Here is a 15,638-nt window from a genome sequence, read left to right as displayed (position 1 = left end):
ATTATTCAGGACTTAGAAATTGCTGCTGCCATAGCTAACCGATGCATGCTCTTGTTCTAAGTAAAGTGTAGTTTACAAGAATTTTAATTTATGGCCAGGGATATCACCCACTTACTTCAGCTCTAATTTCAGCTGAAACAGTTATTTGACAAGGCATTCATGTGGCCGAGAAACCCTGCCTCTTTTTATTTAAGCTGCGGATAGATTTAGCTGTCCCCCTTTTGAAGATTTGCACATTTCCTGGCTTATTGGGAACTGGTACCATGTGGGATCAAAGATGACTAGAGACCCTGTATTAATTCTAATAAATGTTAAAACAAAAGTTAAGCCCCATTTTCTGGTTCCTGTTGTAACTGGAAAGAATAGCTCATTCACAAGATGAAAATGAATTAAATATTAGGAACAGCATGCCTTATATATTCCAAATGTGGATATAGATAACTGTTTTGCTTTCCCCTCACTCTATCATGAAGAAAAGAAAGTCACATTTGGTAACAAATCTGGGACCCTTCTTCTGGGTCTTCTGCTCTGGGGACGGGAGGGAACCAGCTGTCTTTACTGCCCATGGCTCCCCTCGTTCCGTAGCTCTGTTTCCCTAGTGCTCAGAGAGGCTCATCATGCTGGTTGGTGCCACGACTCTCCTCGTGCCATGCTCCTCCAGCCTCCTTGCTGATGGATGGGGGCGAATGCTGGTGTCTGGGAATGATTTTGCTTTAGAGGAGACAGAAAACATCTCTCAACTTTGCTTGGGGCTTGGGACCCCAAATGCCAACCTGAATTCAATTTCATGGACCATCTCATGAACTTGTCTCAGAGTTCAGGAGTCTTACAGAGCCTCTAGGATTACCGTTCTCTCTACCCGGAACCAAGGCTCTCAACTTGTAAATCTCCAACAAAGAAGCATAGAGGAATAAAAGGAAAATTAAAACCTGGCAAACCAAGTTCCCATTGATGACAAGTGGTCTAATATTTCAGTTCTGTTATATGGTGTGTTCTCAGGGTTTTTTTAGTCACAGAAATGTTCCTGCAATGTAGTGGAGAGTCTGTAAGATTGTAATAGTAGTTCTGTTGTGTGACGGATATAAATGATTCCAAGATATTTCAGAAGAATTGAAGAATGTTAGGATTGTCAATTACTAATAAAATTATGTGACTCAATTTCTAAATGGTGGTCCAAGGCGAGTTTCAGTTTCCTCATAAGTAAAATGGAGAAAATAATTTTTACCTAATGTGGTTGGTGTGAAAATTAAAGAGGTGATGCATACAAAGCATTTAGCACCACGCCTGGCATGGAATAAGCACCCAACAAATGGAAGAATATGTACACAGGTGCACTCATGGGTGCACACACACACACCCCCCTTTTATTTCCACTCTCGGTCTTGTCTATTTGTACCTTCTGTTCATAAAACTCCTTTATCTATATATCTGGCTATTACCTCTGGCTTACTTTCTAGTGTCTAACCAGCTGTTACTGGTGCTCCCATTCAACTGTCCTTTACGTGGTCGTATGTTTCTTTGACCTATTAACAGTGACTTTTGAAGTGAACTTTGTTATGATGGTGATTTTAGGATTCACAGAATCATGTAACTGTAGAACTTTATTTGAAAGATAATGAACATGCAGTCCAGAGAACATAGGTAATTTCTCCCAAATCACACAATTTTCAAATCTAGATTTCTGGGTTGTCAATGTCATCTTTTACGCGTACACCAGAGACATGGGATTTAGATTGAGAAGGGATTATTTCTGAAGGTAAGAGAGGACTTAAGTGATAAGATGGTTACAAATTGTATGACCTTGTGCAAAGTACTGAACTTATTTCTCTATTCCTAAAATATTATGCATCCTGCTTACCTCATAGGATCTTGTGAGATCCTATTCTAGACAATGTGGGTGAAAATGTTTGTAAACTGCAAAATGCTGCATAAATACTAATTTTATATTTTATACCAAACAACACTGTGTGGTATTTTTAACTGTTATAGGTATATATTGGATACATAGGCATATATGTAGATCTCAGTAAATTAATTAATGTTCTAATAATACCACTTTCAGTAAAACCCAGTTCTTTGCGTATCTTTTATCTGTGATGTCCACTTTATGATCATCTGTGGTAGGCTTTCTTTGTACTGCAAAGAGAGCTCAGTATCTTGGAGAGCAGGCTAGGAATAGGGAAGAATGCTGATCGGTGTTTTGTGGCATTAGACTCCAAATCAACCATTTGGGTGCTTAACAGGTAGGAAAGCCCCGCACCCATAGGGTATCAGGAGGCATTGCCTTGGAAGGGCTGGTTAAATGGGGACAGTAAGTCATTTTCAGCTTCATGGATATTAAAATAGTCTTTGAATCTCAACGGATAACTAACTGGGATTAACTACTCTCCTTATGACTTAGAAAAGTAAATAGGATTCTAGTTTCTTGTCATATAGGCATTTATAAAGAGAGTGCTGAAACAGCAAATTCATTTCAACCTGAGGGCCCTCTGCAGTTGATTGGTGGTGATGGCTTAGAGGACTGTGCAGAGATTTCAGACAGAGTGTAGGTCACTCCGGACAAGGGCCATCATCCATCTAGCAGTGTGTGCTGCAGGCTCCAGTGGCAATAATGCACGTCCACTGTGGAAATAGCATCGAGCCCTTGGCTCTAATCCTGGCGTTGCCACATGTACCTGGGAGACCTTGAACAAGACCCATCATCACTCAGAACTTCAGTTTTCTTTACTTGCAAAATAATTAGCATGGCCAGACTTCCTCACTGGGAAGTGGTCCTCTCCGTTTTTGTTTGTTTGTTTTTTAAATTAATCTTCTGTTTCTGAGAAAAGGGCAGTTCACCCACTTTTATTCATGTCCACTTAAGTACACCTTTACCAGGGAAGATGACTGTCCTTACTAATGACGAAGATGTAATTCTACCCTGCTTACCATATAGGATCTTGTGAGAACTAGATTCTGGAGAATGTGTATGAAAGTATTTTATAAACTGCAAATGCTGCATAAATATTAAGCCACAAATAGTGGCTTCAGATCCTTCAGTTTTCTAAGTAGTAAGCTCTCCAGATCGTCAAGAATATGAAAGAAATTCTATTCCTTTTAAAGAGTATTCTCAGAACATTCTTTTGCTATAGCAAAGGAAAATTAAATTAATAATTATATTTTTAAGGGATGGAAGCTGAATGTGTTTGACTTGGAACCTTTCATCATCCTTCTGTGACTCTCAAAATGAAAGACTTGTTCAATTTTTATTCTTCATTAAGAAAAACAAATCAAATGCTTGTTTTTCCTTTTCTGTTTGATACACAAATTTGCAAAACCTTTTTTCCTCCCAGCCCCCTAAAATCAGGCTTAACATTGACTTTTTTTTAACTTTCTTTTAGCTAAATCATTTTTTTTCCAGTTAAAAAAAGCTATTCCACATGTTGCAATGTGTATTCAAATAATACGGACCCCAGAAAGTTGACGGTGGGATTTCCTCGCCTGAAGTTGTCCAGAAGGAGGTTTGGGAAGCCCTCACATATGCTTTCTAAACATCGTTATTCCTCCTTCGGTGGTTAGGGTTTTATTTTCTTCCATGTTATTATTTTATTTAAAGGGCTGGAAGATTACGAATGGCCAGTTGGCATCGTAATTAAGGTGAGGGGAAGGAATTTGTGAATTTAGCTCGTGCTTGCCACAGGCTTTGGAGGAAAAGATCCCATGTATGATCACTTGGTCTCTGTTTTCAGATCAGACTCCGACCCCAACAAGATTCCTGAAGAACTGCGAGGAAGTGGGGCTCTTCAATGAGCTGGACTGCTCCCTCGAGCATGAGTTCAGGAAGGCTCAGGAGGAGGAGAGCAGCAAGCGGGTAGGTTCACTTGGACGGATGCCTGGACAGGTGCCTCCTCTAACACCTGCTTGGGAATTAGGTGGCACCGCAGATTGTGCCAGTGTGGTCCTAACACAGCATTTTATCCATTTACAAATGTTTGATGGTTTTCAAAACATGGGTGAATCCCTGATTGTGGTAGAATCCAAAGCTAGAAAAATCACGGGAAAAACAGAGATCTGAAATATGAAATTCAAGCCAAAAAAAGGTTACTTGATTCTTGAACCTGAGTCAAATAAACTGAGAATTTTTCTATTCAAAACTAGTTGTTTTACTTTGCTAAATATTGAATAGCAAAGCCTTACGTGGGTGGTGAGGGCAGAAGACAAGGGTCAAAAGGGCTAAGATGACAAGTGGACAGTTGTAATGGTAGGAGAGAGGATTTCATCTGATTTGGTCCCAGGTTGTAACTGTCTGATTTCCTTAATCTTCCCAGTATGTTTCCACCAAATTTATAATTCCTTCCTCGTCATATTATTGAACATCTGTTGTTGATGAAACAAATAGGTTCACTTTAAGTATGGATTATTTGTTCTTATTAATGTAGAAAACCCACTTTATGAATGTCTCCAGAATATAGTCAGTTTTTATTGTAATGTTGTGCTGGCATTTAAAAATCACTTTACCAGATTAAGGAAAGGAAACAGGGTCACAAGTAAATATGATCATGACATTTTTTAGTATTTTTTTTATTGTTTTGATAGACCATTACTGAATGCCCACAATGTACTAAACAACACATTAGATACATTCCATGGCTAGAGACTTAAACCAGGAAAGTTAAAGGAAGCACCACCAGCTCCGTTGTAATGGATTCTAAAGTTCCAGCTGTCCCATCCGGAGAAGAATTTTAAAAGGCTCCGCTGTTTCTCTGAAGTGTTTCAAAACCTTTGAATCCTACTCTATGTGAAATTATAATAATCCCCTTCCACCAGATTTTTCTTGTCACATCCTCACATCAAAATAGCCAAGGGTTTGTATTCTGTCTGTACTGCTTTAGGAAAAATCCTGGAAGTGGGGGAAAGTTACAAGAGGAGTATAAAATCTCAGTCAACGTTTTTTATTTATAATTGGTCACTCATACGTGATGCCCATCCCCCCACTCCATCCCCCAATGATACGAAGGTCCTTTTTTCTTTTTTAAAACAAACATTTATTTAGCACTTATTTGCCAGACACTGTTCTGAGCACTTAAAATTTTTAACTAAATAAAAACAGAAGGTGTACATTCTATATTTCATGGCAGTAGAAATAGATTAAAAAAAAAAAGCCATGGAAATATCAAGGGAGAGAGGAACCAAAAAGTCTAGTAAATTTCCTTTGGTTGAGCAATAAATTTTCTCCTGATAAATGCAGCATGTGTAGACAACTGAGGGGTTAAGTTCATTCATTCCTCCAGATAGTCATGGTTGGCTTCATAGATTAAACTGAACTATAAGAAAGGTGTGTACCTGGTCCGTATTGTCTTCATTTCTGATAGGATGATTTTAACCGAAGTGTATGCCCTTGATTTTCCTGAAGGCATTTACCAAGAACAGCTTTAGGAAGCCCACGGTTGGGGTGTGGTTTTAGATCTTCTCCTTTACAGAGCACTCATGATCTCTTCTATGCAGCCCCACGGGGGGAAATTCTTGCAGATCTGAATTCCAGGAAATAGTTTGCTTCCCCTGAGGAACTGAAATATTTTCTCCTCGTGGATATGAGAATCCTGTAACCGGTTCTGTTTCTCTTTTCGCTTTGACTGCTTGGTTCACATGAAACCAAGTTGACTACTTAATGTTGAGAACTTTTTAGAACTCTGTAATGAGCATTTTACTTCCCCCACTGACTAGACTTTCAGTTCTAGTTTATATTTCCTCTGGTCCCAATTTTTAATTAAAAAAAAAAATTTCATGCTGCGCATGTTTTGAGTTGCTTTTCATTCCTTTTGAGTTGAGAAGAGTATAAATAATTAAACATTAAAAATGAAAACAATTAGGCAAGCCAAGTGGAGGAGGACGATTGTAGAAATAACGCATTTTTTTCTCTTTCAAGTGTTGCTCTTAGTCATGTGATGATTTTATGATGAGTACATGGGTGAGGGATCCTACAGCTAGCTTCCCTCATGGTTTAGGGGCAGGCCCCTCCAGAGACCACTGTCTTACACCCCAACTTCACTTGCACGCACGAGAAGCTGGATAATGTTCAGACTGTTGAGGTGTATCCTCTTCCATTGCCTCTTTCACACCAGAGGCCCAAATCCAGCTCGGTGGCCACGGCTACCCAAGAGGGCACCTTCTTGAGGCCTAACGCATGGTGACTTATCCAGCGGCCAAATGGGCTATGTTGGTGGCTTCTGCCCTAGCATTTCTTTGGAAGCCCCGAGGTGGGGAGGTGGGGAGGTGGGGAGGTGGGGAGTTAAGGAGGAGATGTTTTCCAATGTGCCAGCACTTTTACTCATCCCTTTGACCACATTTCTCCAGCTCCCAACATCCCTGGCACACTGCCACCCCTAGCTCCTACTTCATTTCTTTGTCCCCGCTTGAAAAGTAGGAATACAAATTCTTTATTCAGTGCATACCTGGTCTTCATTGAGTTCTGTCTTCTTCTTCTTCCCTTTTTGCTGCACAATCAGGTAACTATTTCTTTTTAATTCTATGCTCCAACTCTCTTCTAATTTCTTTTCCTCTGAGTTTTTTAGCAAAAGTCTTGCATTAGTTCTCTCAGCAAGTTTTAGTAAAGCGGGAGATGGATTAGTTTAACTGGAGAATTTGGTTTAAAAAGGTTCTTAATTGAACTTTCTATATACTTTATACAAAAATATTAGAAAGACTAGTCTGGCCCTTCCCTCCACTTTTAAATTTCTTGCTGAAGGTTGGCATAGAAAATTCTATTAAAGAGCAAATAGAGAATTGATCCTTGGTTAGGCCATGTGGCTGTCTTTTGGGGTAAATTCTATAGACTGTCTCTAATCCTGACACCCTTTCCCAAAAGCATCCCGATGTGTATATAGAATGAGGACAGGCTAGAGGTAGGTCATGACCAATGGAAAAAGCCCCAATGTCTGTATCCACAGCATATATATCAAACAACACATTCCATAATTGCCTCAGTCTTCCACTTTAGCATGAACTCATAGATTCAAAACTCTTTAATAAGCTTTCCAGCCCCCTCCCCCCCCAGGAAAGGCATCCCTCACTGGCAACATCACAAATTTCATCTTGCCTGTGGCTTAGAAGTCAGGCCAGTACATGTGCTGAAATAGATGAGAAGTTCTTGTTTATTATTTATTCACACAAAAAATATTTTTGAGGGCCCACCATGTACCAGGCACTGTCCAAGGCATTGGTGAATGTACCATGGACTAATGTTGATTAATAAATCAAAAACAAAATTCTGCCTTCGGGTAGCTTGCAAACGAGGGCAAGACAAACAGGAAGCAAATAAAAGCAATAGGATGTATAACATGTCAGAAGGTGATAAGAGCTATAGAGAAGAATACAGCAGGGAAGGGGCACAGGGAGTGCTGGGGATGGTCGGAGGGCATCACTGGTATGCAGGCATGCAGCAGAGACCTGGATAAGGAGAAAGCTCGAACCTGGTGTGTACTGGGCATAAGAGTGGAGAGAGAAGTAGTGCAAATCCCTGAGGCTGGAGGGTGCTCTGTGGGCTGGAGGAGCTGCAAGGGGAGCGTATGTAGTGACGCTAAAGAGTGGGCATGGGAGGTCACATCCAGGAAGACCTTGCAGACTTTGGCTTTTACTCTGAGTGAGATGGGGAACCATTGGACAGTTGTAAGCAGAGATGTGATAGGATCTGACTTATATATTAGAAGATCACTTTGGCTGTCGAGTTGAAAGTAAACTGTTGGAGGTAAATAGCAAAGAGAGACCAGGTAGGAGGGTATTTAAAGAATCTAGATTGAAGATGATGGCAGATTGGTCCAAGGTACAGCTGGAAGGGGTAGTTAGATTCTGGATCTAATTTGAAGATAAAGCTAACAGAAATTGTTGATGGATGGATCTGGGGAGTGATAGAAAGAGTGGAATTAAGGATGAGTCTAGGTCTTTGGCCTAAGCAACTAGAAGGATGGAGTTGCCTATGGAAGGAGCAGGTTTGAGGGGGAAATTGAGATTATTTGCAGACTTGTTTAGTGGAGATACTGAACTGGCAGATGGATATATAGGTCTTTAATTCAGGACCCATCCAGAGATGTGAACTGGGGAGTCACTGGCATACAGTGCTGTTTAAATACTGTACTTGATGGAATCACCTGGGCCAGGAGTGAATGGCGATGAGGTAGAGAAGAGGTCTGAGCAGGGAACTTGGCAGAGTCCTCCAGATTGTCCAAGACAGGCTCTTCAACTCTTCACAGTGGCCAGAGATGACACAGAAGACCATGAGGCATGAAGAATCAAGTCAAGTATGGGAACCCTAGCAGTAATGCTGAATGGACTCCAATAACTGGTGATCAGCATACTGATTTTGTGTTCCATGTTAGAGGAAAAAACAAAAACCAAAAAGATTTTTTTAAAAAAAGAAGAGGGTGAATTGACCTTTCATATTTGATATCTTTTTTTGAAAAAAAAAAAAAGAAAAAAAAAAACAGATCCAACAGTGCACATCTTGGAAGTGGGAGATAGCGTCATCATATGATAACAGTTGTGTGCATGTATATGTGTGTATGTGTAGGACAGGAAGGGAAGTTGAAAGGCCTAGAAATGAAGTCCTTTGTCTTGCTGAGTGAAATATAACATCACAGCCTAATTTGGTTACGGACCCTGAAGATGAAAAGTGTGGTGTGTAAGTGCTAAGTGTTGTTATCCTCCCTTAGGACCTAAATCTGACTCATTATGCTGAGGCAGCAATAGCAAATTAGGGCATTTCCATGCTCTAGAATTCCTACCCAAATGATGAAAAGTGTAGCTTATTCCCAGAGGGTGTTGACTGTTTAACTCATGGGAATGAGGGACAAGCTACAATCTTAAGATCTTGGATCCCAGCTCAGCAGGAGTCATGAAACGGCATGGCCAGGTCAGCCTCAGCTCAGAAAAGTCAGCTGCTCCATCTGATTAAATTCTGTTAAACCCAGCAATCATGTTACCGACACCACCAGTTACTTGGGGAGAGAGGGCACAGAGAGGCAGGTGCTTTGCCTTCACATGGTCCTGCTCTATCAAGGGCTAGCTGGCACGCTCCTCTCTGGGGAATGCATGAGTGGCACTGTGGGAAAATAAAAGATACCAAGTTACTTGCAACAGCTACATGCTTCCAATGATGTTAACGTGTTGCTTCTATGATATTTGTGTAATACAATCCCTCTCCTCCATCCCGCCCCAGAAGTCTGGAAAAAAAGAATATTCTGAAACCTAAACTTGGTTTTATTCAGGTTTTGAAAATGGCACCATGTTTGCTAACTCCTAGTAGATGAGACTGTTTTTGATCTTTTGGGATTTTTTTTTTTTAATAAGCATGGCTGAAAGGAAATACCCCTTGGCAACATTCTGAGAGATGACAACCTATTTCTTCCCCCACTTCAATAACTGGAAAATCTAACCCTTAATATCATAGGGATTCTCTTGTCCTCCCCCTCCCCATTTTAGCGCGCTATGAATGTAAAGCCCTTTCAGCTTTCTCCACGTAGGTTTCAATGGTGCCCTCAGCTTTGGTGGAATTCGACACTAGAAGAGAAGTTGACTTGGTCTTTGCATCCTACTCAGGGGAATGACTAAACCAGTGGATAAACGGGAAGCTATTTCATGAGTTTTAGTTCCCTGGGACTTAGGATTAATGAGCGCAAACTTAAGGGAGGTTATTAAGAGTTGGTATCCACTTCCACATATGCCAGTGAATCATGGTGTGATGTCAGGCTCAGCCTCCACTTTAAAATGGAGTGGGAGAGAAAAAAAAAAAAACTCACTGAGTTTTGGGGCAGGTTTTTTGATGGAAAGTCAGGGTATCCTCAAAAGGCATTGTCTGTTGCCTTGCAGAGTGAGCCCTTAAAGTCAAATGTGTTTGATGTGGATAATGAGGAAGGGAAGGCCCACAGCTTGGAGGAATACTGACCAAGAGGGGCCCCAGGGCTTTGTACATCTCCTCCCTTGGACGGTTTGTATATTCACCTCATTTGAACTTTAATGGATGGAGCTTCACAACCTAACTTTCACATTAAAAGAAAAGCTTCTTATCTCTGGAGGCTGCAGATTTACTTTCTAATGCTACCTCATCTGGCAGTTCGCGGCCCTCCCTCCAGCCAGTGTTAGGGGCCAAATTGAGAGGGGGTGAGGGTGGGGCTGTCTTTGCAGATGAATGTGTCTCAGCCCGTGAGTGTCAGGTTTTATTTTTCTCTGGGTTCAGTATTAAGCATTTAAGTTTCTGTGTCATAGGTTTTATTTATATTTGCCATCACATGACTTTTGTGCTGGCAAGATAGAGGTCTCTGCCTGAGGTCTTTCTGAGAAGCGATTACAAGGTTTTCAGAGGCTGAAGTTTGGGATAGAAAGGTTTGCATTCATTCCGTGCTGTGAAGGGTGTTCTCCTGTGAGGCACTGATGTGTCCACTTGAAGCTGTTGGGGAGAAGAGCTTGGGAGGGTTGGACTTGTTAAAGGACAACATGAAGTTGGCCACAGGAAACTTGGCGTTGAGTGGGGAACCACTGTTTGTGTTGGAAATACTGCAGAATAAAATAGTTATTTTCTTGCACCAGTATGTCCTGTTCACTTGTGACTGGGTGTGGGAACAGTCAAAGTATTTATATACTCATGAAGCATATTCCAGACCCACATCTGACATTTTGAACATGTTATTAATGATCATTTGATTTTGGTCACTCTGGTTAACGAGGAATAATAATAGCAGTACTGTGTACTTCATTTTAAATACAGGAGAATAAACTCCAGAAGAGACAAAAAGAGTTGATAGGCACTCACTAAGGGGGACCAGTGGTAGGCATGACCTGTTCTGGCTTTTCTCCTAAAACCTCTCCGACTGTTCTCTCTGCCTCCTTGTCTTTTGCTGTATCCACCCTCAGGTGTTTTCCGCTTATACCTTCTCTTCAGAAAACTCATACATCCTCATAGCTTAACCATTAACTCCACCAGACAGTTCCTTTATCTATGCATCTAGTCTTCACCTTGAATATTAGTCTCTAATCTCCAGCCGTGACCAGCATTCCTGTTTGAATATACCACTGCTGCTCATAACTCAACTTGCCCAAGAATGTGCTCAAGGCTTTCCTATACAAACTCACCACCACGCCTGACACCCCTGGTCCGTCGGAGGCATAGTTCATCGACCACCAGAGTTGGCTTTGCCTTCCCTCCCTCCTTTACCTCACTCAGTAGGTCCCGTCAACTTCCTTAGGACCAAGTCCTCATGTCTTTCTTTATTTTCCATTTCTAGCACCTCAAGTCTAGTCCATCATTACTTCCTGAGTTATTGCTGCAAATTCCAAGAAAATATTTTGACCTCTAACCCAACTTTAAAGAAATAACTTAGCATTATTATTGCAAAATTAAATGCATTTTTTAAATAAGTGAAAATGAACTGAAATGTTAACAAGTGAAAAAATATTGTTCTTGAAAGTGTTTGCCTCTCACTTGTGGTTAAGTTGGAAATTCCTCCAAATATTGTCATTATTTAAAAAGTCGAGGGGTTAGTGTTGGTGGGATGTCATAGGTATAAAAGGGAGTGTGTCAGGAACTGTAGTCTTGATTCTAGGAGATTCTATGCATCGAATGCATTTGAAAAAACCAGACCAGGATGGGGTTGGGATGTGGAGGGGCACTTAAAAATGACTAAGAAAAGAAGCTAAAAATAGCCAGAAACACAATGGAGCCCTGGAGCTCCCCAGGCACCATAGTCAGCCCTTTCTCGGGTTGTGAGGACCGCTTGTTTGGCCCGCCTTCCCATCAGGCGGCCTCATTGTAGCTGCAAATTAGGCCGATTGAATTATTTGGCTGGGAGGCTCCTCACTAAAACAATTACGGAAGCTCTGCTTTAAGAGCCAAGAAAAGGGCAGCTTTTCCCAGTTGGAGACTTTGTCATCAGGAAGATTTTTCTGTTCTGGGCTGGGGTGGAATCTCAGCTGGTTAAAAATCATTCCTTACCTGTCCCAAGGCAGGAAAGCCAGGCTGGGATTTCAAGGTATTAACCCAAGTGGAATCTCCACAGCGCGTGGACACTGTCCTCTGAAGGAATCCATTTCCAGCTGTGAGTAATTCAGGACTTTCAACCCACCAGACGCGGCTGGTGTGTACCTGGGACAGGAGGCTTTTGCATCTGCAGAGGAAGCACATCCTGTCCTCTGAGAGGCCCTGCATTAATGCTCCCAAAGGCAAGCAGGAAAACAGATCTGTTTTCTGGGCCAGATTAAAACAAAATGACTAAAAGATGAAGCTTCCGCTCTGGGCAAAAAACAAAAACAAAAACAAAACAAAAAAACCCCCAAAAAACAAAAAAAACCTTGCATTTAGAAAATTGGGCCAAATGTTAGATGTGCTGAGCATCTGCAGCTAAGAATCACTAACCTGGGCCCCTTGTAGAGACGTGAGAAAAAAACTGATGTTGTGAAAAGAGAAAAGGAAAATAATAGAATAATTGCAAGAGTCTCTGCTCCATCATCTCATAAATCCAGGTGAACATTAAGTATGTTTAGGAGCAGGTATGGGAGTGATTTACTCTGGAAGCCCTGCTGTGGCATTTGTGGGTTGTTAAGTTATTTCCATATTGATAAGGCTGAGGCCAGGAACTGGGATTCCGAACATTCCTTCCTCCATATTTCCAGCATGTTGGCTGTCGACTCAAACCTAGGGTGCAGTGACTGATTTTTAACACCAGCACCCTGGAGGGACATTTTCCTTGTTCTTAACTCAACTACCACCAGAGCTCAAAAGCCTAGGACAGTTTATGGAATAGTGGATTTTTACCCCCCATGCCACATTCCTACACTTTGGGGAACTGGCTCTTCTGATGACCCAGAGGGGCTCACAAACTGGTTGGATTGGGGAGGAGGTCAGTCTTTCCCACGGGGAGCTAGGCACACTCACCTGCTGGGCCGGGATGATCCTCGCATCCCAGGTGTGATGGAATATTGGCTACAGTCTTCTCCAGAACATCCCTGGGCTTCACTTTGTTCTTTGCTTTCTGGGATATTAAAGGCTATTTTTAGCCTGTTTGAACCTGTGGCTCTTCTGTGTGTTGGGGCCAGTTTCTCGTTAGGTGCTGGAGTGAAACAGAATGCCAGAAGGGCTTCCCTCTCAGCATCTCCTCTCAGCACATGTTTTCTAATAAAATTCACTAGCGTTGGCAGAATCAGATGGTTGTGTATGTAGATGATATTTTGACTTTTGACCTGAAGGCAAATGTAAGCTGTTTTATTGGGCAGCTTTGGAGCTAGAAGGACGGATAGTCCCACCTGCAAGTTCTCCCTTCATTGGCATGGTGGGGGCTTCCTCAGTCTTCTCCGTGAAGTGAGGCGAACCCCACATTTTGGGTTCAGTGTGGCTGCAACCACAGACGTCCCTGGGATCTGAGTTACGTGCAGAAGGCACTGTCTGTTACATGAAAACTTTGAAAGTTGATCACACTGCTGATCAAATTCTGCCTGAGTCAATGCTGGGTGCTGCCTTTCTCTTGGTGGCTTATATTTGGGTGGGGGTGTATTTGGGCCTGTAAACAGTCATGTCCCCAAAGAAGACAAGCAGTCATGTTTTGTGTGCATGTTGGGTTGATTGACTACAGATGATGCATTGCTGGACATTTTGAATCACAGCTGCTCTCAAAGAAGTCACCCTCTTCCTGGCTTCTGCCGGTATGATTTGTTATGCACAGAACTTAGGAAGTTAGTTTCCCAGAGGATTTATGAACGTGACGCCATTGCAGTATTCGCTGGCACAGTTGGCCAGGGCATTCCTATCCTTTCCAGAGCAAGCCTGGAATCCATGGCGCTCTTGAGTATAAAGCGCAAAGTGTGAGCCCCAGCCTCCCAGCCCCGTTTGGTTGGTCCCTAAGTGGCTGAAAGGGAACAAGACGGTCCAGAGTTCTGACTGCCCCTTTTGTGGCATTTTGTGCCGGAGTGTGATGGGCACTGTGATATCTCTGTGCTGCTGGTCCACCTGATAATAGCCTCCCAACCCATCCTGTGCTAATCACAATGGCCCCGGTGTGGATTGTGGAGAAGTGATGCAGAGTGTTGTCTGAATTCAGGATTAGAGCAAGAAATCCAGACTCCGTCCCATCACTTTCTAAAAGTCATGCATGACTTCATTTTCTTACCAGCAAACCAGGCCTTGGAGTTTTATAAACATACATCGTTCAAACATCTTGATGTCTGGAGCATAGAAAATAAAGCTAATTCCTAGGTAGACAATGTAAGATTCACATATTACTGCAGCATCTCACCTTGAATGTTCTTTCTGATGTTGACTAAAAGAAGTGTTCTGAAGGGGGTCCTGGAAACAGAAATCCAAGTCCACTTTCACAGAGACAGTAACGCAGTGGTAACCACGCTGCCTGAAGAGCGCCTCTTCCCTGCACAGCAGGAGGAGGGAAATAGCTTCTTGTTCCAGATCTCTGCCAGATGTTTTTCTTTATTGGTATCATAATAACGCACATATACACGAGTACGTGTCTTAGGCAAAGTGGGCCATCAGGCTTTGTGAATAATTCCTCGCCTTCCTGACCATTACCTAGCACTGCCTACAACGTCCAATTCAACACCAGCTTTAACAGACATGTGATGTCCAAGTACAGCCCCCTGCTGCCCTCTGATTGTGAAGGCAGCCGCCTGGTTGACCCATCAGCTGGTTGTGAACGTAGGGGTGATTTCCCATTAGTGGTGATGGATTTGCACGAATCCGAACACACACTCCCTCCTGTGGACCCCCTTGTGACCAGAAGCACATATTGCCAGACAGCTGGCCGGGGCCAGGGGTGCAGCCTGTGATCACGGGAGAGAGGAGCTGCTTTGACCTCATTAGTGGCGTTTTCTTAATTGAGTCTAACACTCACAGGCTGCAGCAACCTGGGCTGCACCTCCAATACGAGGGACTGATGTGTTTTCCAGAAAAACAACCTGTTAACAGCACTGAGTCCCAGCACTCTTTAACCTCCTGAGATTTTGCATTTTGCCCTTCCTAACATCTCCTGCCTTTTGACAAAAACCTCACGAAGCCACAGCAAACTTGCCTAAATCGTGTACCAGTGGTTTGTTGCTGTTAAAGGACACTGAGACTGCACGTTTCTATTTCAGTCAAACTGAGAGGGGACGTGTAGAGAAAAGCCTGGGAAGTTCCTATAGGACAGGGGACGTCCTATATGTCTCTGATCTTTGCGGACAGGTTGGCGTTAGAAGGGAGAATATGAATGGGGCTTTGTGTGTACGTTAGGAATGGCTCGAAAGGAAGTTAGCCACGAAAATGCTTTCCTTGGATGCTTTGTGGGATTTATTCAGCTCATCCTCCTGGACTTACTGGCTTTTAATCAAAGAGTAAATACCACTCCAACAGAGCCGGGCCCTGTGAGCATGAAATGGTTGACTCGGTGCAGTTTCAGACATCCGCTGATGGCTGACTGGGCTCATGCTCTCGTACCCAGTTCCTCCTCCTTCGTTTGGAAGTCCTTGCACCGACTTCCTCATCCCTTCCCCGGGAGTTCGAGAAGCCCCTTTCATGTGTGCCACTGAGATCATCTGACCTGTTAGCCAGCCCAAGAATGAGGGCCTGACCAAGATGACCAATATTTGCATTTGTCTTTCCATTAGAAGAGAAGAAAGAGACCAATTCTGAT

At 42.6% G+C, this 15,638-nt stretch overlaps 1 protein-coding gene across 2 annotated transcripts in view; it reads left to right on the top strand.

Moving 5' to 3' along the window:
* The window catches only part of CREB5 (cAMP responsive element binding protein 5), a 381,842-nt gene that overhangs the window by 81,142 nt on the left and 285,062 nt on the right, over positions 1-15,638 (top strand). For both annotated transcript variants that reach the window (XM_064487484.1, XM_064487485.1), the window contains exon 4: positions 3,729-3,850. In XM_064487484.1, coding sequence (XP_064343554.1) covers positions 3,729-3,850 — 122 coding nt within the window. The remainder of the gene's footprint in view (positions 1-3,728; positions 3,851-15,638) is intronic.

Source organism: Camelus dromedarius, chromosome 7 (genome assembly GCF_036321535.1).
Source record: "Camelus dromedarius isolate mCamDro1 chromosome 7, mCamDro1.pat, whole genome shotgun sequence".
NCBI lineage: Eukaryota > Metazoa > Chordata > Mammalia > Artiodactyla > Camelidae > Camelus > Camelus dromedarius.
Note: the sequence above shows the minus strand (reverse complement) of the source record. Positions and strands in the feature narration are given on the sequence as shown.